General features: G+C 38.5%; 1 protein-coding gene across 1 annotated transcript in view; it reads left to right on the top strand.

Moving 5' to 3' along the window:
* LOC124615684 (elongation factor Ts, mitochondrial) overlaps positions 1–15246 on the top strand; it is an 88852-nt gene extending 73606 nt beyond the window's left edge. The window contains exons 3-4 of the mRNA XM_047143714.1: positions 6192–6492; positions 14874–15246. Coding sequence (XP_046999670.1) covers positions 6192–6492; positions 14874–15106 — 534 coding nt within the window. The 3' untranslated portion in view covers positions 15107–15246. The remainder of the gene's footprint in view (positions 1–6191; positions 6493–14873) is intronic.
* The last annotated feature ends 8717 nt before the right edge of the window (positions 15247–23963 follow it).

The raw sequence follows: 23963 nt of genomic DNA, 5'->3' as shown, positions 1-23963 counted from the left end.
CTTAGTGATCCTATTGGCACAGAAACAGAATATGGCACTGGGAGGGCAGAAATATTTAATGTGGTCTTCCATAATGTGGAAGATTCCATAAACTGGAATTCTGTGTGGTTCCTTCTTTCAATCCTTGCACACATGTCTAAGTATTGACGTAAGTGGTTGGATTTTAGGGTAGAAAATAGACTAAAATCATTCAACATTGGCCAGATGAACCACCTGAGTGGGAGTACAGATTATGCAAAAGACCTTGCTCCCCTTGTAGTGGCAGTTCATTGTAGGCCACTTAAGCAAGAACCAAGTAGTTGGATAAAAGTGTGCCGAATACAAACCTCCTTTATAAAAATCAACATGGATTCCATAAAATTAGCTCGTCTGTTTGTGCTTGAAATCTCGCAGACAGAGGTGACCTGTTTGATATTGTGTTAGCTAAGTATCAAATGACTTGGTACAGTTCCGAACTGTTACAGTTCTGAACTGTCATTGGGTAAGCAAAATATGGGCTTACAGAGTATCAGACAAGATTTGTGACTGGATTCAAGCCCTTCTAACAGATAGAACTCAGTACTTTGTTTTTGACAGGCTGAAATTGACAATGTAGAGGTAATTTTGGGAGTGTTATGGGGCTGTTACTGTTTGCAGTATATGTGAATGATCTAGTGAATAATATGGGAAGCTTCATGAGGCTGTCCCCAGATGATGCTGTTGTCTGTAGGATGGGTTCAACACCAGAAATGGTAGTGAAATGCAGGAAGAGGATACTGGCAGTTGACCCTCATTAGTCTGCTGTGACCAAAAGGAGAATGACATCATCAAACAAATAAGAGGGAAAACAGGTGCTAGGCTGCAGTGCATAGGAAATATCTTCAGGAAATGTAATTAATCCACAAAGGAAGTGGCTGACAAGATACTTTTAAGACTGATTCTTTAGTATTGATCATCAGTCTCGAACCCTGGCCATGTTGGAGTGATAGAAGAAATAGAGAAGATCCAACAGAGAGTGGCACGTTTCTTCATCACAGGATTGTTTAGAAAGTGTGAGGGCATTATGGAGATGCTCAACAAACTCCAGTGACAGATGCTACAAGAGAGGCCTTGCCTATAATGGAGAAGTTTACTGTTGAAATTCTAGGAAGTCAGGCAACATAGTGCCTCCTGTACCTTGTCCCCATACAGATCACAACATGACCATTATCAAAAATTAAACCTCAGACGGAGGTGTTTCAGCAGTAGTTCTCCCTGTGTATCATTTGCAAATGGAACAATGCAGGGGAAAATGAGAGCAGAACCAGAAGTACCCTTTGCTACACACCATTAAGTGGCTTGCAGAGTACAGGCATTGGTGTAGATGCTGTTATAGAGCAGTGTATTAACTTTACACTCACTTCATCTTCCACCAAGTGATTCTGTGAATAGCAAGCCTCTGAAAACTCTCATTAATCAACTCCCTAAAACACCTCCTTTGGAATATCACTGCAGAGAATTTACTTTAGGGCTATACCTTCAGCTGCTTCAGAGGAGGAAGCTTCACAAGTCTTTTCAAGTCTAGAATATATCCTCAATACTGGTCATATGACTCATTTCAGCTCTGCCTCATGTTTTCTCTGGTACTGATGTGTCATTAAATTCTTCATTATTCGTAAATACTGCTCAGTGAGAAGGGGATGCCGATCTTCTCTCTGGTGACCATTTACTGTGTAGATTAATGTACAAGGCACTCACTGATGTTTGCCACAGGAATTGATTCTCATCAGGACAAAGTGGGTGCTGTAGAACCAGCTAGAGGTGCCTCAATAAAGTGGTAGGATCCAGGACTATTTGGACCAATTTTAAACAGAATCTACCACATCAAAAAGGCAGCCTTGCCAAAGTCTTCAGGCTGATTCAGAGGTCAGTATTTCTCTTGGTGAAATGACAGTTGCTATTCTGCAATAAAGGGCAGGCAGTCTTCACTGTGAAAATTCAAGTGGTGACTATCACAGGAAAACTTGCAGTCTTGCAAGTTGTAAGAACCAAAGCAAGATGAGTCATTAAGATGAGCAAGTAAAGGTTGTGGTAGGAGTCCCTGCTTTCAATTCCACAATATCTGCAGTTTGGACACAATAAACCTAGCACACAAACATTGCAGACATTGCACACACAACGGCAGAATATTAAACTAGTGTGACTTTCACTTGAGTGCATATTTTGCTGCCACAAAGAGACTGTTGTGAAACAGCTATTGCCCATATTACAGCTGCAAAATAAAATTATTCTGATCTTTGCTAAAAATTACTTAATATGCATGTGCAGTTTATGTTATAAAAAACAGTGCCCTTATTAATGTCATGATAAACAGCCCTAAGATAGAAATTTTGAAAGTGTTGTCACTACTTCTGAATCAGAATTGTAATATACTCCAGAGGAGCAGCATATATTAAATCCTGATTTCTTCCAATAATTTGTCTGCTGTTCATAATTAACTGTAATTGGGACTGATTGTCACCTTACTGACTGGTTATTGCACACTAAATTATAATGATGAGAATGATAATAATATTCAATAATCACACAAAAAATAACCCCGCCATAATAATTTACAACATATTGGGAAACTGAAAAAATGCAGTAGCACTTTTGTAGAGAACGTAAGACAAAATGTTAGTCACTGAGTGTTCATGTATTGGAAATGCCGATTTGTTCTGCCACATTTCACACAATATGGAAGATTTCATTGCATGGAACACAACAAACAGGATGAAAGAAAGACATTCATTAATGCTTTTATGTTAGTAAATCCACATTCAGTTATACTTCATAATCACAAATTTAAACGCTTGATGCAATAATTTTATCTAACAGTGCCAACTGTGTATGTGCAAAATAGTACTGTCAACTGGGATAATTCTGACACCCAGGGGCAACATTGATCCCAGGGGCAGTTTCACCCTTTTCTTTTCATTTCTGGATACATTTATATAAATATGCTTGAAAATAAAAATTATCATATAATACAATGAAAGTTTTTGATTTGAATTCACACACTTTAAAATAAAATTTAAAAATATTGTAGTTCAAAAACTTTTTGTAAGCAAGCCCTACATATGTGCTTAATAGAATTGGAAAAAAAAGCTTTTTGGGCACAGAAGTCATTAATGCTATCATCATCAGGCTGCTCACACATTTTAATGAAGTTGTCTGACCTTGTTTACAGTACAAACAATTTTAACAATTAAAAATTCACATTTCTTTAAAAAAAGGATAACATTGACCCCTGACTTTTTTCCCTCATGGATTACATTGACACCCACCCACCCATTCAAATATTATCACAGAATTTCCATTAATCCACATGTACTTGCCCAAATATGTGGGAAACGAAAGTTTAATTTGTAATCATTGTTTAGAAATTAAGACTGGGGCAACAATGAATTTAAATTCATAGTTAGTCTTGGACCGTCTCTGTTCTTTCAAGTGTTCTTCTGTACATTGCAGAAGTTTTAAGTTGAGATTGGTGTTTTGTTTTAATTGTGAAGAATGCACACAATAAGCTATTGCTTTAATAGACAATGAAGTTGAAGAATAAACTGTCAGTTTGAATAGACAAAGCAAAGCCATAACTAAATTAAAAACTGAACTTCAATAGTCAGAACTTACCAAAGGTCTCCAGGCACAACATGGTACCTAGATGTGGATAAAGAAACACTGGAATAAGTGGTCTAGTTAATTAAAAATTATCAAGAGATAATAAAGGTGATACAGGTGCAGTCAAGAGACTAGGTATATTAAAAAAAAACTGATTGGGGGTTTCCACTGTATGATAAAGATGTTAAAGTTATACGAAAAACATTCCTAGACTTGAAAGTTCCTGGCAGATTATAACTGTGTGCCGGACGGAGACTCGAACTCGGGACCCTTGCCTTTCGCGGGCAAGTGCTCTACCATCTGAGCTACCCAAGCACGACTCACGCCCTGCCCTCACAGCCTTACTTCTGCCAGTATCTCGTCTCCTACCTTCCAAACTTAACAGAAACTCTCTTGCGAACCTTGCAGAACTAGCACCCCTGAAAGAAAAGATATTGCGGAGACATGGCTTAACCACAGCGTGGGAGATGTTTCCAGAATGAGATTTTCACTCTGCCGCAGAGTGTGCGCTGATATGAAACTTCTTGGCAGATTAAAACTGTGTGCCGGACCGAGACTCGAACTCGGGACCTTTGCTCAGATGGTAGAGCACTTGCCCGCGAAAGGCAAAGGTCCCGAGTTCGAGTCTCGGTCCGGCACACAGTTTTAATCTGCCAGGAAGTTTCAAGTCTAGGAATGTTTTTCGTATAACTTTAACATCTTTATTATACACTTTTCGTACTTGTGACTGAAAATGTATTTAAAAAGTTTTCCCAAAATTATAAAAAAATTATTTATGTCACAGTCAGCCTCTACAGCTGAATGGTCAGTGCAGTTGACTTTCACACAGGAGACCAAGTTTCAATTACCGATACTGCCAGAGATTTTTTTGTGGTGGCAGGACTGGTATGGGATGCACTCAGCCTTGTGAGGCCAACTGAGGGGCTATTCAACTGATTAGTTGGGGTTCCAAGGTCAACAAAGACTGAGAGAGCAGTGTTTATGACCACGTGTCCCTCCACACTGAATACAATGATGCCCGATTGGCCCATGTAAGGAGGCCAGAATGTGGGACTTCTACTATTCATGTCACAGGTTTATAATGACAAGTGTTAGCTTTATCTGTATACATGTGTCTAAAGAAGTGGCATTAGCTTCACTTTTCATATTTACCACTAAGAGCCACTAGACAGATCTTTCTTTGATATTATTTTCATATTGTGTCAAAACTGTTTCTTGAACCTGGTTTTATTTCACTAACTGTTTTAAATAATGTAATGAAATGATCGCATGGCATTTATTGGCGGGTATATCCCCATCGGAGTTTGGCCGCTGTATTGCAAGTCTTTTTAGTTGGTGCGACTTGCATGTGAATGATGATGAAAATGATGATGAATGACACACAACACTCAGTCCCCTGCCGGGTATCGAAACCAGGCCCCATTGCATGGTAGGTGGTAACGCTACTGCTGCGCTATGGAGGCAATAATTTAATGTTATGGTTTTACAATCTGTTTTCTAACTGCACAATTCATATACATCAACTGGGTATGCAGTAGCAACACCTGTGACACCTTAATGTAGGTATGTCAAGTCATTGCTACAACTCAGTGTACAACATCTGTTGCACAGAGTCAGAATGACTGTTTATATAAAAGACGAAGCTTTTTTTCCTTATCTCTTTCTGACTGTACCCTATTTACATGTATTGGTTTGATATAATTGAAAAATTGGTTGTACTGAAGTATGATAATGTGTCGTTTATGAATGAATTGTTTTCTGGTGGCCTTACTTTATAAGTTTGGCGCACTCTGTTGTGTGCAAAGATGCCTCTGTCTTCATCATGTTTTAGGTCTTGAAGATGATCATTGTAAGTAAAAATTAGTTACCAGGTGTATAATATTGTAGTCCAGAATTGGAACAATTATAACACAGTTAGTAATATTTTATCTAAGTACGTGTCAGATTATTACAAGAGACAGGATTCCAGTATACCGTGTGATCTGACATGCCCACATGATACATGTGTTCCATCAGACCTTCTACCTTTATTTCTGGGTTGAAGATTTTAGTGTTTTTGCAGGGTGGTTTCGTTCAACCATTTTTTGTACAAGTAATTTTCTATACAAGTAGTCTGCCAACAATATTCTGACTTTTCAGTTTAGCTTTTTCAATTAGTGCATTGGCATTTTCAATAGTTTATTTTAAGAAAAGGTAAAATTAGCAGTTGTAGATTATGTGTATAAGAGTATTACTGCCTGCCTGGGAATGAATGGATGAATGAACTTTTATGAAATCAGTTCCTCAGTTTTAATCACAGTCTTTGGGGATGTTTTAGTATTAATGCTGAAAACTGCCCTAAATTATCATTATCATAATTGTTGTCAACACCACCATTGGTCTTCTACTAAACTGTCTCGCCAATAAAACTTTTATTTCTACAATCCTCCTTTCATATTGCTGTTGACAAAAAGCACTGTCAGTACCTATGCCGAGTATGAATACTTTATCATCATCAGTGTATAACATTTTTTGTAGTTTGTATTTCAGTCAGAAATGGTACATAATTAATCATGTTGTATTTTGGCTTTTAGATGTGTCTGGACAATGAGCGACTGAAAACTTTACCAGTAAACGATGGCAAGACCTTAGCAGATCACTTAGCTCTTTTGATTGGCACTGTTGGAGAAAACTTGGCTCTTCGTAGAGCTGTTTGTTTCCATGTCGGGACAGATGTGAAACTGGCAGGATATGCACACCCAGCTCCACCACTGGATACAAGAATTCTCTTAGGCAGATATGGTGCTATCTTAGCATTCAAGCAAAATTCACCACCTTCATTGGAGGGGCTACCCAAAGAGCATATTGGGAGGCAATTATGTCAGCATATAGTTGGTAAGACCAGAAACTTGTATTTTTAATAAGAGAACAATGAGAGAATTTATTACCCTGGCATATAGTTTCTATTAATATTAGCAAATTATTTTTTGTTTTGTTACATTTTGTTCAGCAACATAGTTTACTGTGTCAACTTGAACTACAGAAGAATACTTTTGTTTGCGTGACTTTTTCAAGTAGTTGTGTTTATTTTATTCAAATAGAGCAGCTGGAATGCCATGTCACATAAAATTCTTTATTTGAGCAATTTACCACTAACTTTCATCCAAATTGGTGAATATTTATAAGGATTCCACTACTGTATTTTCAGTAGTTAATAAATGAGCATATAATTCATCATACCATATTGTAGTGCCTATGTTGTTCAGCTGATGGTTGTACATATTTGCAGCTGCAAATACATTTCATGTAAATTGATAATGGTCATATTTCTCTTGAACAGAATCCTCATGAAAGACATCCCAGAAGTATAATCACAGATGAAAACCTCGAGAAAGAACATAATACAGTACTGAACAATTATCAGTTATAGAAGTATATAAAACAACTGATGCCATAGGTATATCAAAAGAAAGAATGCAGTACATATAGTGGAGATGCTGAGTCGTGATAGGCACAGCAAAAAGATTCACACAATTATAGCTTTCGGCTATTGTTGTGTTATAGCTTTTTGCTATTGTTGTGCCTATCGTGACTCAGCATCTCCACTATATGGTGAGTAGCAACTTTCCTTCTCTAATATTGTTACATTCCATCCTGGATTTTCCATTGTTTGAATGCAGTACATGTTAGACGTGAGTTTCTCCTGGTGTGTTGATGTAATAACTTACAAGAATGCTGCCGGGTGACATTGTCATTGACAACTACTTGCCAATTTAATTTCAACTGCTTACATAACAACACTATCCCAATAGCTAGAGATGCATACCAGAATCTCTGTATTGTTATATTCCATAGGATGACTTGTGTCAAGACAGTGTTCTGCAATGGTGGATTTGTTCAGCTGTTGTAAACGTGTGTGACGTTTATACTCAGTACACCTGTTCTCCAGTCCTGATGGTCTCACAAATATATGACGTGACACAACTGCAAGGAATATGGTAGACAACACCCTTGTCCAAACAAAAATCACCCTTTACTGAACCTAAAAGGACACTGATACTAGATGATGGTCAAAAAACACATTTCCCATCATATTTTTACAAAATACAACTAATCCTGATTGAAATGCTCCATGCCTAAAGCAAAAATGCCATAGACTTTGGTGCCACCTTGGCATTTCATCACTCACCTGGTGCACAGTTGGTCAGTAGTGCAACACACGTCTGACCTATCATTCACCATAACCATTCTGATGAAAGGTGATTTCGAGATGGGCTAACTTAGGTGACAAGCTCTCAGGGTCCAAGATGGCATGAGCCCTGTGAACAAAGATACAAAATACCGTATTCACTTTGAGCCGAATGGTAACAAATATCAGCCTGCAGATGCAAGTCAGTGTGAGCAGGCTACCTATAAATGGTGTATCCCAACATACTGTCAACCTTCCTCCTCACCAACACATCAAGGAAGGGAAAACAGCCATCCTTTTCCAACTCCATCGTGAGACAAATATTCGGGTGGATTGATTTCAGGTATTCTTAATCATCATTTATATTCTCACTGCCATGAGGCCAAACAACAAAAGTATCATCTACATATCTGAAACAACACGCAGGTTTCAAAGCTGCTGACTCCAAGGTATGTTCCTCGAAGTCTTCCATAAACAAATTGACAATAATAGGTGATAACAGGCTTCCCATCGCAACTCTGTTTGTGTGCTCATAGTTCTGGTCACTGAATAAAAGGTAAGTGGAAGTCAACACATATTCTGTAATAAATCTCACTGAGAAAGATTTCACAACACAGCTTTACCCATTCTAGGCAAAGGTTTAAATTTTGCACTGATGCCAAAGCATTTGTCCGTAGTTGATTTTATTAGTTCTGTTGAACAGGCTGTTTTTAAACTACCTCCTGATCTTGTAGAGGAGGCTAGGAGGGAGGCATGTCGTATGTTGACTGGGGCACGTCCACCCAAAAGTAGTATCACAGCAGCTGGAGTTGGAGTTGATATGAATATTGTTACTTTACCTGTGGGCAAGGACAGTACTACCATTGTTTTAGACAAGCAGGATTGCGTTCAAAAAATGCATTGTTTAGTCTGATTCAGCATATCACAGTGTCAGTGCTAACCCCCCCAAAAAATGTTGAGAAAAAGATTAATCAGCCTCCTGGGGGGGAAAAAAGAAAAAAAAGAAAGAAAGAAAGAAAGAAAAAACCACTATGTTGTAGGAGACTATCAAGAGTCTTAATTCTTATTGTGGTGCTCCTCTTAAGTTATATGAACTTTCAAAAGTCCACAAGGAAGAGGTTCCTCTCCATCTGATTGTGAATAACACTGGTACTTTGACATATCGTGCTACTCTGTTGATCCCTTTAGTAGGTTGGTGTGAGCGTCGTATTAAAAACTCTTTGTCTCTGCACTGGTCTTCGTATGGAAGATAAAAACACGGAGGAGATTGTGGCATGCACTTATAGCTATTGGTATACTGTTATTAAGGAAGCAGTTGAAATTAAATTAAAAAGTAACCTTATAAATAGAGATGGTGGTTTTTGTTTAAATTCTGCATGGAATCTCTCTCTCTCTCTCTCTCTCTCTCTCTCTCTCTCTCTCTCTCTCTCTCTCTGTGTGTGTGTGTGTGTGTGTGTGTGTGTGTGTGTGTGTGTGTGTGTCCTCCCCTCCCCCTCTCCCTCCCTCCCTTGTCAAAAAATGGAGGAACAGAATTAATGCTACCTCATCCGTTGATTATTAATTTCACTATCGGTAACTTCTGGTGTCAATCGTTTTTTGTTTGTGATGGCACTAGTGTTTACTCTGTCTGTCTGTCTGTCTGTGTGTGTGTGTGTGTGTGTGTGTGTGTGAGGCCATTCCTGTAACTTATTTGAACAATGCAGTACATTTTACACAAAGAATTAACTATGTGCAAGAGGGATTTCCTGCCCCTTTGTTGAATGATGACCAAAAGCAAATGAGTAAATGAATTTTTGAACAACATTTGGCCATTTAAAAAAGATATTACAGTTTCTGTTTGTCAGTTTGTTACTGTGGGTGCGATTATGGGATCGCCACTTCAATAGCAAGTAAAGTAGTTGATAGAAGATGGTGGCTTCACACTAAAACAGTAAAGTCAATTCTCATTGGCATAAAGGTTAGGCATTACTCTTCTTGATTAGATAAATAATTGGCAAATGCTAAGGAAATTTTCTGGGCAAACTGGATGAAAAACGTTGTGAGAAGAGGCTGATTGCAAAATATGCTTAGTACTAATAACTGATTTGTATAATTAAATTGCCTTTTGTGTGCTGCAAATGAATGTATTTAATCAGTCAGATTCATTTTACCTTTATTAACAAGGCATCATGAATGACTATCTTAACTGTACTGCTTTTATTCACATTGTAAGAGAAGTACAGAGCCATGCTTTGAACTGTAATTCCACTTTTTATTTTACATTGAAATTTATGCATGTACTGGTTTAAATCTACAGTCAATGTATGTAAACCAACATAACGTAACATTCCAGGACACTCATTGATGGAACCATTTTAATAAAGCATTCCTCGTGGATTTTAAATGACTGGACAGGGCTGGAAGCTCAAGGGAATTCTATCAGTACATCTCACTGTAAAACCACATGTTCGAATATATAGTTAGATTTACTTTGGCAGTAAAACCTTTTTGTGTGTGGTATAGACAGCAAGTGATTTGTCATTATTTCCCATACATGTTGATCAAACTTAGATGGCATGTTAGCTTGAGTGCCTTGTTCAAAATATTTATTTAGAAAAACTTGATCCTGAATACAGCACACCCTCTTAACACTAATCTTAAGTAAAGTTAATAAAAATATCTGACAAACTTTGACTTCTGTCCCTTGTGGACACAACCTGTCACCCCAGGTATGTGATTAAGTATTTGCAGAATTTAGAGCTATAATTTTAGTTCGTTATATATCATACAATTAGCTACCATTTATTGATAATATAATGTAAATGGATAGATAAAAAAATCTACTCACCAAGCTGCAACAGAAGAAAAAAAAACACACACACGTATGCAAAAGGGTGCAGTCTTTCCATCTCATCCTTTCTGGTAAGTGTCCCCTTACTTAGGGTTCTGGGTGACTTTTCTGAACTGTATCCCTTTCCCTAGACCTCTCCAGTCCTTTTCCTTCACCCCTCTTTCTTTCCCTTCAACTCTTCTGCCAGGAGGAGGAGTCATTGGCTCCAAAAGCTTGTAAAAGTTAAACTTTTTTGTATGTGTGTTCCCCTGCTGCCACTTGGTGAGTAGATTTTTTATCTATCCTTTGAAATTATGTTATCAATTTGCTAGCATTGTATCTTGGATTTCTTGAGACCCGCTTAACCAAATCTTGTGGAAAAATTCTTCTCGGTATCTTCATTTAAATGTTCCTGCTTGTAACTCCTTCCAGCAACAGCCCTATACACATTCAGATATTTTAGCTGGTATTACTTTATTTGAAGCAGAAGCATATTGTTTGCTGCTCTTCTGTGTTCCTTAACTCAAGACTCTCTTCTTAACAGTTTTATTTCTCCACGCTGGACAGACCTATTGTGCTGTAGGCCATTTGTAACTTCATCATGAACATTTCAGAAAGTTACATATATGAGTTAATTCTGGTGGTGCTGGAGGGTTGGCGTGGGGGGCGGGATTATCTCACCTAGGACAGCAAAACACCTAGCAACAGCCCTGGTTGTGTTGTGAGTTTTCTAATGCAAATAATGTACAAAAGATAGGGATATCATGTCCCTGTGTCACATTGATGATGAGGTCATTAGCAACAGAGCATTCATTAGGATTGGCCAAGAACAGGAAGGGAAATTCAACCTGGCAAATTTCAAAGAAATCAGTCACCAAAGAAAGGAATCATTTGCCTCAAATGTGTTTCAGGATGGATAAAAATATGACATAGGATTGGCAAGCAGTTTGGGGAGAGTGTGGAATAGAAGATTTTGAAGAAGATATTCTCATTTCAAGGAATTGTGAAATGTGTTGGTAGCCATCATATTTATTTTAGCATGACATGGTATTCTGTGAGACACTGCTCATTTATGGTTGACTGTTGGCTTTGTGAAGGAATGTGAGAACAAAGGGAATAACTGCATAAGAGATCCATACTATTTTGGGGAGGCCTGTGTGTCTGTGCAACTCTCAGAGAAATCTTCTCCATATTGCAAGGATGCTATACAGCTAATGAACCCATTATTGGCTTACTGCTTTTATCACTTCTTTTATGATGACAAAGCATTAAATTTTAAGTTACTATAGGTTACCTACCATCATTATGCAGCAGTAATCATCTGTACAATGATTCCTTCAATATGCTGTCCTCTCCTCTAGAGTTAATTGATTGAAATAGAGATTGTAGATGCAAGTGTGGTGGATTATTTAAATAAGCAGGTGAAAGAAAGGCACATAAGCTCATGTGCCCTTTTTCCAGCTACAACTCAATTTAAAAGAAAGAAAAACTACTTAATTAGCACTCCTACAGATTATTTGGTTATCAAGATTGAAAAATTGAATATTCATGTTAGATGTGTGAAAAGTGTGCTATTCCTTGTAAACAAGACCATTTTCTTATAATTTTTGATCTTGTAAATATGAAGTTAACAATAGAAGCTATTCAATTTTAACAGGGGAAGTGGCGTACCTGTTAATTTAACTGTTGCTAGCTTGAGCAAGCATGAATAGTTTAGGGTAATTTAGTAACAGTTAATTACTAGTCTGTCCTACTTCTGAATCAGTTTGTTAGTACATGTTTTGATTAATTTTACATCCATTGCTCTTCATGATGGCATCTGCAGAAGGTGAATGAATAAATGACAGGCAGATGTACTCTTCTCTTCAAGAACACTGCCAACAGTGAGTTCATTAGTTGTTTAGTATTCTTCCAATATGGAGAAGATTTCTTTGAGAGCTGCTGCGTGTACACATCGGTCTCTCCCAAAATAGTATGTGAATGGATCTCATATTCCTTCACATATCTAGTAATCAATCATAAACAAGCAGTGCCTCAGGAAATACCACCTCATGCTAGAACAAACGTGACTGTAATAAATACCTTCCACAATTCCCTTATATGAAAATATCTTCCTCAAAATAATCTATTTCACACTCTCCCTCAAACTGTTCACCGATCCTATGTCATATTTTTATCCATCCTGAAACTCGTTTGAGGCAAATGATTTCTTTCTTTGATGAATGATTTCTCTGAAACTGGACAGGTTGAACTTCCCTTCCAGTTATTGGCCAGTCCTAAGTTGTACTCTGTGTCTAATGACCTCATCATAAGTGTGACATTTTGGCCTGACATTCCTTTCTTTTTTACATTATTTACACTAGAAAACTCACAATACAACCACAGCCGTTGCTAGCTGTTTTGCTGCCCGAGACAAGAACTGAAATATGGAAAATGATGCCCCCTCTTTTTTACTACTTCAGTCTCTCCAATATCCTCCTTCCTTCCACCAACATACAATGCCACCACAATGTAAATCTCCTATTACACTTTTAATCATTAATCTAACGTGCCCAGATATCCGCATTTTCTCAGGAGAGTCCTCAGTTCAGCTGATGCTTGACAAATGATCTGCAGAGCCAAAAAAAAAAGAGGGACTGTGGGTGGTATGGTATCAAATTTCAACGTGATTGCAAGCCAGCACATGAGCCCTGCTCCAGTGCTTCACATAGATGAATCAAGGCCATTTTGGTTTCCGTTCTGTATTCAGTAGCGGGTGCTATAGTTTTGAGGTAGGTAAAGGCAATGTGTTTACTTTCTTGAAAGTAAGTAAACACTTAAATAACTGTTCTGTAAGCTTTTGAAAACACTACGATGTTTTAATGTTTCCTCTTTTCATTTTTTATTCTCATTTGCTTAGTTTTTTGCTGTTTGATTTGAAGTTAATATGTTCACTCCTGTATGTCGGAGAAAAGGACAAACTATTGGTTATTAAATAGGCAATAGTAATTCAGTTATAGTATATATAAGCTTTCTTAGTAATAGGAATGGCTCATAATAGTATGAAATTACTGGAAAGATTAGAAGAAGGGGGGAGGGGGATATGCACTCAGAGCTCAGGTTAAAAGGCACCCACCTTCAGAAGTAAGTAAGAATAGTACGTTCATTAATGATGATAATGATAATAGACTTGGAATAACGTAATGGGATAATACAAATAAACCGCAGTAAGCAGAGTAAATGGGATGCATCTAGTGGTGGGAAAAAATAATAAAAACTGGAGTAAAAGTATATGTTGAGCAACAGCAATAGTGGAAAACAACTGTGTAGTATGAAAAAGAGTGCAAAGATAGGCTTGGAGATATGGAGTGGATGTATGAGTGTGTGTAAGTGACAGTGAAAGCTGAATTACAGTCTAGTAATTTCGTTCAATCTCAAATGTGAGAATTAAATAATTTTTATGATAATAAATGAAAAGCACCAGTTTGCTTTTGTTCTACAATATTATTTTTATTGCTAACCGGTTTTCGGCTTACAAGGCCATCTTCAGACATTTATGAAAAGCACCAGTTTGCTTTTGTTCTACAGTATTATTTTTATTGCTAACCGGTTTTCGGCTTACAATAAAAATAATATTGTAGAACAAAAGCAAACTGGTGCTTTTCATTTATTATTATAATGTTGTTCTACCAAGAACCAACGGAAGATTCTGTTAATATAATTTTTATGAAATATTTCCAGCAGTTTTGAGAAAAAATACACTTTGTTGGTAATTTCAGATAAAATGTTTTGAGGTGATGTAATCTACAATAAATTAATATTACAACAGCACACAGTGGGAAGCAGTTTATCGTTCCTATGGCTTTCTTCACATGCAGTGCATGCATTTAAATACATTGCTACTCTTGTCATATAACCGGTGGTGTAGTCAGGTAAAAGCTAGCTCACCACCTGTTCTCACCGACTGTTGTTTAAATGCCTTTGCCTTTCTCCAACACTTACACCAATTTCTCCAGACAGTTATAAGTGGGCATACAATTTAACACAAACTCTTGAATCATGGCGCAGCTTGCTATTTTTGTACCTATGTAACATTAAACACAAATACGAATAATGATGGATGTGTCTGAAGCAGCCAAATAGATTGCAGTAATGAAGATGTTAAATTCTGTGAACTGTCAGAAATTCCTTTGTCACATGTCAGAATTACATGGTTGTTGCTTTTCCTGTTTACCGTAAAGTATTCTGAATATAGACACAACAACAGAAGTTCTATACATACATATATCTTCTTTTCAGGCATGAATCCTGAAAAAATTGGTGAAGTTGGTGAGGATACACCAGCTGAAAATCCCGATGATGAGCGCTGCATGATATTCCAAGAATACCTCTTGGACCCATCAGTAACTGTCAACCAAGTCCTTGGAGATAGTGGAATATCATTGTTAGATTTCACACGATTTGAGTGTGGTGAAACTTCAACTGGAGTCATTCCACAAGAAAAAGAAGAGGCAGTAGAAATTGGCGGCTGAAATCGACAGATATATTTCCATGTTTATAATCTTTTTATGGAGCCATTTCTTCTGCACTGTATAAAATTGCCTCAAAGAAGTTAAAAAAGTGTTGCATTGTTGATGTTTTCATTAAATGAAGAAAGTCATATAACATGTTTGACTGTTGTACTTATTTCACGTAGATAAGTTATTTAAGAAAGTGTATATTTGCTTCATATTGTATACATTGAAAAGAAGTATGTGTTGTTTTATAATACTCATGAAAACTTATATACTGTTAAATTTTTTAGCCACTTTGTACAAAGGTGTTGATTAATTACATATGGGATAAAAGTCTTGCTTTCAAGACTGAGGCATACTGAAGCAACTCTTGGAATGCTATCTCTCAACTTTCGTTGATGACTTCCAAAGCCAAGTACGACAATCTTTTTTCCAGATTGGTGCTATGTCTTCAGGTGAGTAGATACGACCCTGATAGTTGAGAATTTCTGATCCCACAACATGCAGCTGCATTGTGCTCTTCTCTCGTGTTCGTATATTTACACCAACAGCTGGCTTCAGGTAGCAGCCACATGGACACCGCACTTGGGTTGTAATAGGGCTTACAGCTGGCATTTCCCTGCTTTCTGGCCGTTCTTTCATTGTATTACTTATTCGTAGCTCTTCTAGAGCTCCAGTGAATGAGTGTCTTTCAGTCACAAAGTTTTTTAATCCATTTAAAGTTGTCACTTCTGGAGAAGACTGTGAACGTGTAACTATATATCCCAGCTTGTCATTTGCATTCAGTTTTCCTGTTGTATGTGTATTCTGCATGCCGTGATTTTCATTTTAAGCAGGAAATTCAAAGCTGAAATTAAAAAAAAAGTTATAGTCAGAATTTTGTAGTAAAAAGGAAAACATATAAATTAAAATTGACTGCCTAAAATCAACTGAAGTTCATATACAGTACTTGGCACCATGTTTTATATGCTTTCTAACTGTATAAACACTATTAATGCTAGTTTCAACCCATAGAGAGCATAGTTCACTATTCTGAAATCTCACTGTGTTACTTATGTAGGTCTTAGGGCTTGTGTTCTAGAAGATAACACACATTGTTAATGTTTATAGTATAGAAGTACTCAAAGTACCCTCCGCCACACACCGTCAGGTGGCTTGCAGAGTATGGATGTAGAAGTAGATGTAGATCTGTTTAATTTTGACATTTGTACAGAGTGTCTAAACAACCTTCAGCAGGAATTCTTCAGTATACCGGACGAGGAAAGAGCAGTTCTGGAAGATAACCCAATGGGGCAAATCAGTAAAGCTGAAAATGGACTATTGAAGAGAGTGCTTGATGGTTGGGGTTGTAATGCAAGAAATGACGAATGGAAAAGAATAGTGAATTTTGTTTTGGCATCTGATTTAACAATATGCAACACTTTTTTTTGGAAAGGTCCAAACACATCTAAAAGCCAAAATACAACATGATTAATTACGCACTGATGATGATAAAGTAGTCATACTCGGCATAGGTACTGACAGTGCTTTTTGTCAACAGCAATATGAAAGGAGGATTGTAGAAATAAAAGTTTTATGGGCGAGACAGTTTGGTAGAAGACCAATGGTGGTGGTGACAACAATTATGATAATGATAATTTAGGGCAGTTTTCAGCATTAATACTAAAACATCCCCAAAGACTGTGATTAAAACTGAGGAGCTGATTTCATAAAAGTTCATTCATCCATTCATTTCCAGGCAGGCAGTAATACTCTTATACACATAATCTACAACTGCTAAATTTACCTTTTCTTAAAATAAAAGTGTGGCTGAGCGATTCTGGAACGGCGTGACCAATACGGTCGCAGGTTCGAATCCTGCCTCAGGCATGGATGTGTGTGATATCCTTCGGTTAGTTAGGTTTAAGTAGTTCTGAGTTCTAGGGTACTGATGACCTCAGACGTTAAGTCCCATAGTGCTCAGAGCCATTTGAACCATTTGAGATGTTCATGCTCCTCATCACCCCACGAGACCTTGTAACAACATTAAGCACCGACACTCTGGTGTCCGCTCTACCTGTCACAGAGAATTGCATCTCTCATCATTAACATACCAACCAACAGTGCATACGTGTACGGAGTTACACTGACTTCTGGCCATATCTTCCGGGAGCTAGACTTTTTTTGTCAGGCAGTATATTTAAAACGCGAATGAGAATTTCACTCTGCAGCGGAGGGTGCGCCGATATGAAACTTCGTGACAGATTAAAACTGTGTGCCGGACCGAGACTCGAACTCGGGACCTTTGCCTTTCGCGGGCAAGTGCTCTCTACATGGACAAGGATATTGCATAGTTTCAGTGGGCTGTGGAATACCACTGTGGCAGAGTGAACTTTCCACTGTTTAAATACATGGCATCTCCGTGTCCTTCGCATTGATCGCTCAACATCTGACGCTGTTCGTGCCGCCATTGTGGCTGAGTTGTTTGGAATGCCAACAGGTTTCCTACACCATATTAGTCATGGCAATATGTTGTGTTTTTGGTGTTTCCATATTTTTGTCCAACCCCTGTATAATACAGATGCAGTGTAGCATCGCACAAGATTGAAGCACCCAGAAGGCATGGTTGGATGTCAATCTAACTTTGAACACGCACACCATCAGTGGGTCTGTAATTGATTAGAATTACTGCTCTCTATGACAGATAGAATGGCCACCAAAGTACATTAGTGTTGTCTGTGTTTAGTTTTGTTACTATGCCTGGTAGGGTTTATAAGGATTGTGAACGGTATCAGACATTGAGTGATCACTGTGAATGCCATGAAGATGCAGTGTACTTGTATGAGACAGCACTATGAGCACCTGACACAGTTTGAGAGGGGTCTCGCGGTGTGTCTCCATGTGATTGGCTTGTCAAATCGTGCAGTATTAAGATGTGTGGGGCATTTGAATCTGACAGTGACCCCATGTTGGAACGCATGTAAGGGCAGGTATACTCAGGTTCCAGTTGACAACATCTGTACACACAAGGGAGGAGTGCCATACTGTGCACCAAGCACATCATAACCCCATCACATGTGTGCTTGCCATCATGAACAAGTAAGGACTTACTGCAACATTCTGTCTCATCATGCACCATTGTCCAGAGACTAGCAGCAGCCAGATCGCCCAGTGTTATGACCAGGAAACTGATGAATGATAATGCATTGTGTTCAGCAATGGATTATGACTGTGCACTACCCTGGATGACAATAAGTGGTGAGTACGGCACGGACCAGACCTATCTATAACTTCATGTGTCAGATGGTAGTGACTCAAGGGACTCTGACAGCATGCCAGTATGTCACACACATCCTGCATCCTCATTTGTTACCTCTCATGTGACAGTATCTCAATGTCATTTTTCTACAGGACAGTGCTCAATCACACACGTCACATATCTCTGTGAACTTCTACGTGGTGTTGAGGTACTCCCATGGTCATCTAGATCCCCAGATCTGTCGCCAATAAAACATGTGGGACCCACTTAGACATCGACTCCATCCCAGTGCCAGTATCCATGATATTGGGGGTCAGTTAAAATTTGAGGTCAGTTAGAATTGCTGTTTGCTACCTTACTCGGGAGAGCAAGCAAACCAGTGCACGTGTCCAGGCTACAGAGGGTGCAATGTTATACTGATAAGTGAACTCGTACTGCCAAGTTCTTTGTAAATTTGACCGATTTTGTGATATCTGACATAACATTACATATCCTTTCAATCTGTTCAGTTTCATTCTGTTTCCCCCACCCCTTCTGGGTGCTTCACTTTTTTCTTGTAAGGCAGTGTAATTAAAAAAGGATATGGTATGCAAGAGAAAATTGATGGAACACTAATAAAATTGGTTGTATTTCAGTCACAAAAGAAAGTGAAATGAAACAACAAAATACGCTCGTCTCTATTATTTGAGAGAATTATAAAAATCCCTGACAAGGCAAACTGCTTAACTATGTCAGTTCTAACAGTGTCACTGCAGTAATAAAGGGTGCTTCTGCAGTAATAAAGGGTGATTGTCTCATAACCACTTGAAATCTAAAATGAGTACTGGAAGGGTTTATGACATTGTTAAACAGTTTAGTGCTGACAGTATTTCGAGTAACAGATACATTGTAAAATGCAGCATTTTTAACATCTGTCACAATCAATGAAACTACATTCAGCAGCCTGTGGAAAGCGTAAGGAACTGCAATGTGGGTACAGTAAAGTGAGACTGCAGATTTTTGGCAAGGTGCTGGCATCTGAAAGTTAAAAAAGTAGAAATTATTATTTATTTATTTGTTATTACTGTTATTATTCACACACACACACACAATGAAAAGGCTGCTAAACTTTTAGGTTTCATACAAAAAAAGATCCTTCTTCAGAAGCAGAAAACACACACACCAGCTACTTTCTACAGCTTCTTGGGCCCGAGTAGCTACAGGCAGTAACCATGTGCTTCTGCTGTCCCCCCCCCCCCCCCCCCCCCCCCGCACACTCACTCACTCTCTCTCTCTCTCTCTCTCTCTCTCTCTCTCTCTCTCTCTCTCTCTCTCTGTGTGTGTGTGTGTGTGTGTGTGTGTGTGTGTGTGTGTGTTTTCTGCTTCTGAAAAAGGACTTTTTTTGTCTGAAACCAACCTAAAAGTTAATCCATCTTTTTATTGTGTCTGCAACTCAACACCTGCTCTATCCTTTTCATATTGTCGTTATACCATTCTGGATTTCCATTGTTTGAAAAGTAACAGCTAATGATTCAGTCAACCCATTTACATGGGGCTCCCAAAACTGGATTTTGTAAACCAATTTTCCAATACTGCTTCTGGGTGGTCATGTAAACGCTTCATAATTGCTTCAGGAAATCTGCTTTTGGTTGCCAGTTTTCCAATTCCACAATGAATTCTCACTCCCATGTAATTTCACCCTGTTTTGAAATGTGCTTACGCTGTGTGGTTTTCTCTTGTTTTTAAAAATTTTTGGTTAATATGGATGGACTGGCTTTTTGTACAATGAAGGATAAGTTAGGAATATTAGACTGGAGCCGTTTACACACTGGCTAATGGAAGAGAAATAGCAATTGTGTTCACAAACTCTAACAATTGTTTTCCAGGCGTCATATTTAACTGAGCTAGCAAATCCACTTCGACCTTAGCATGTAAACAAAACAACGAAATATGGTTTCTGAAATTCAGTTTTTGTGTTTCGGAAGATATGTCGCATGTAAACATATTGAATGTTATTTTATTCTAGAGGAAACCACAGACAGGCAGAACAGGTACATATTGAATATTGTAGTGGCACCCGCAAATGGCGAAGAAGTTAAACCCATGCTTTTGTTAACTCGTTTTCTGAAGAAGATGGATATTGCCATCACAATGAAAAGTTTCAACAATGTGTGTTGTGTGTTGTTGTCTGATGGGTTAAAACTGATCGACTATGGCTAGTGATTACAGATCAAGTATCTTACATTTTTCAGGCCCAGGGCTGTGTTGTGTACCTTACATCATGTAACCTGCATTGTGCATCCTATTCATCAAGCTTGTGAAGTATTAAAAGACTAATACTGATATGTGAATAAATTTGTATCTCACATTAACAAGATCTTGAAAAAAGTTCCTGCCAAAATATAAAAGTACATACGAATTGCAATTCTTTACCACCCTATGACACTAGATATGGAGCACTTGGCTTGAAAGGTTCAGTATTTACTTGCTATAATTTTTACGTTGTATGTAACTTTTAGATCCTTTGTCAGATGGTTCTTCATCTGTAACATAGGCTAAATGAGTATCAAGAGTTACAAGAACTGCAAAATGAACTTTACAAATATTGTGAGGAATATTCGGGCAGAATGTTAATACTTTAAGAGTAAAGGAAGTCACTCAATGAATATTAAAAGTATCGAGTTGTCAACAGTCATACAAAAAAATTGAAAACTTGCTAGGTTTCTGGCGAATCCTTCAATGAGCTTGAGTGCGTGCGCATACACACACACACACACACACACACACACACACACACACACACACACAAGATCTGTGCAGTTACATTGTGCTGGCTGAACAAACAATGCTGGGATTCAGCAGGGGGGGTAGACAGAAATAGAGGTTGGAAGAGAGGGCGGGGGGGGGGGGGGGGGGGGACGGGAGGTAGCTGGTGGCTCAGAGACAGGCAACAAGTGTGCAGACAGGAATGCAACACCTGGGCACCGGAGCCAGTGAGGGTGTAAGGCACAGGGTGACTAGACTATGACATGGAAGAGTGGATTGGGAGGGCGACTGTTGGATAGAGGTTGTGGTGCAATGATTAGCAGAGACTGAGGCCAGGAGGATTTCGGGCGCAAAGGATGAGTTGCAAGGATAACTCGCATTTGTATAGTTGAGGAAAGCTGGTGCCAGAGGGAGGGCTGGCTTGGATTGTGAAGCAGCCATTAAAGTCAAGCTTGTTGTGCTCAGTAGCATGCTGTGCCACTGGGTGATCAATTCTGTTCTTGGTTGTGGGTTGGTGGTGGCCATTCTTTCATGTGGACAGCTGGTTGATGGTCATGCCCACATAAAATGGTGTGCAGAAATTTCAGCAGAGTTTGTATATGGCATGGTTGCTTGCACAGTGCCTGGGCACTGATGAGGTGGGATAATCCTTTGACTGGCCCATAGCAGGATATGCTGGATGGGTGAATCGGGCAGGTCTTGCACCTGGGTTTTCCATAAGGCAAGAGGTTAAGACTGGGAATGGTGCAGGGATTGGTGAGGATTTTGCATAAATTAGGTGGGCAACAGAATACCACTTTAGGTGTGGTGGAACAGATCATGAGTTGGATGTCCCCATTTCCAGGCAAGATGACAGGTAGTCAAAGACATGGTACAGTTGCTCCAACTAGGCCAATTGGGACACTCCAGCTAATTCTTTCAGTTTGTGTGAGGATCAGGAGTGTAAGAGGATATGGCAAAGGAAATCCATTTGTAGACTAGATTTTTAGGGACAGTGCCTTACATGTCAGAAACCTTTGTGAGCCCTTCAGTATGCTATGCATGTAAACTCTTATCACAGCGGATATGCCATCCATGGGCAACCAGGTTGAATGGGATGTTGTCAGAGGAAGGGGGAGGAAGATATTGGCATAGAGTGGGGCTAGAGGAAATAGGAGGTGGGAGGATGAGGTGGACAAACAGGATTATAGGTCAGTAATGCCACACACTAAGACGATACTCCGCAGGTATGCAATTTGATTAGAAGCTGCTTTCGAGGAATAGTACCAAAAATCTTCTGGATATCTGACATCCCCTGTCAATAGCACTCATTACTTCATGAGAATAAAAAGCTAGTTGTTTTGGAAAGAGCAATATTTTCCGAATCTGTACTGACAATGTGTCAATAGGTCGTTTTTCTCAAGGTAATTCATAATGTTCATACATATTATATGTTTTAAAATCTTACAGCAAATCTGTAATTCAGATGAATACTCCTATTTCATTTCCGAGTATTAGAATGATCTGTTCAACTTTCAAAGTCTTCAAGTACAGATCTTTCGTCAAGTGAGCAGTTGTATTTGATTGCTAAGTATGGAATTATCAGCATACTCTGATAGGAATTGAATTGGTATAAAATCTTGTCAAGAAGATTTGCCTTTATCAAATGTTTTAGTTGCTTAGCCACACTGACAAGGGAATGGTCCAATAAGACATATATAGAAACCTACCCTGAAATTTTTTACAGAGGAAAAAGACAACGAATGAAATGCACTGTAAAAATTTTAGCTGCTAAAAGGCACTGCAAGTATTTTTAAAAAATGCTGAAAACTGGCAAATTCATAGTGCAATAGGTAGAAATATACACCCCTACTGGCAGTATAGCAACTGCACATGCACAGCTAAGCGCACACACACAGCCAAGGTCGGAAACACAACACAATCCGATTGTAATTTGTAAAGGACATTTTGGGTTACCATTCGTAGATAGTTTTTCTGACACAACAGTACACAGTTGTTATTCTCACAAATTAGCCACTCAAGTAACATCTATAACAAATCATCAGTTGCTTTTTGCAGTATTGGTAAGTATTGACAATACAGATGATGCTGAATTAATATTTATTGTACTTTTGTAAGGCATGCCTTATAATAGTACCTTTTCTTTCTTCCAGTTTCACAGTAATGTGAAATCCAATTTACATTCTCAATTTAGCACTGATGAAATATGAAGAATGTGGTTTCCAGTGAAATAACCTACTTCTCCTGAGAACATACATATGTGTCATTTGTCAGTTGATTTCCTTGACATTCATTCGAATGATATTGACATTTCGTTTGGAATTGTGGATACGTTAGAAGAAATAGGAAGTAACTGTGACGATTCCATGAATTGTGGTTCAGACCATGTCATTTGTGCCAGTACCAGTTCTGAAGAAGAATACCTTCCAAAAAAAAACCATGTACTGCAATAGCTTTCAGTGACAAAGAAAAGGCAGTGAAATATTGGTTAAACGAAGGAGAGGGAAAAACACTTGCAGTTACGCAGTGTGCAAAGGCGTTTTCGTTTCATAAAATCGGAGTGTGAACTGTACAAATGGAAGAATGAATTACGTGAATTAAAAAATGTGCGCCAAATGGAAACCCAAAACCATCTGAATTAAAAATTGTTTGAAAGATTTAGAACTGCTTGTGAGGGGCTATTCACCGTTACCGATGGAGATCTACGTGTCTGGGCCCTCTGAATTGCATCTGACATTAACATTGATACTTTCCAGGCTTTGTCAACCTGGCTACATAGGCTCAAGAAATCGTACAGAATAGGAAGTCACAAAATTACCAAGTTTATGTCACGGAAATGTGTAGAGCAGTTGCCAGTGATAGACAATTCTATAGAGAAATCCATAGCTGACG

The sequence above is a fragment of the Schistocerca americana genome, chromosome 5 (assembly GCF_021461395.2).
Source record: "Schistocerca americana isolate TAMUIC-IGC-003095 chromosome 5, iqSchAmer2.1, whole genome shotgun sequence".
In the NCBI taxonomy this organism is placed as follows: Eukaryota; Metazoa; Arthropoda; class Insecta; order Orthoptera; family Acrididae; genus Schistocerca; species Schistocerca americana.
The sequence above is the reverse complement of the archived record's forward strand: the minus strand, read 5'-3'. Positions and strand labels throughout refer to the sequence as shown.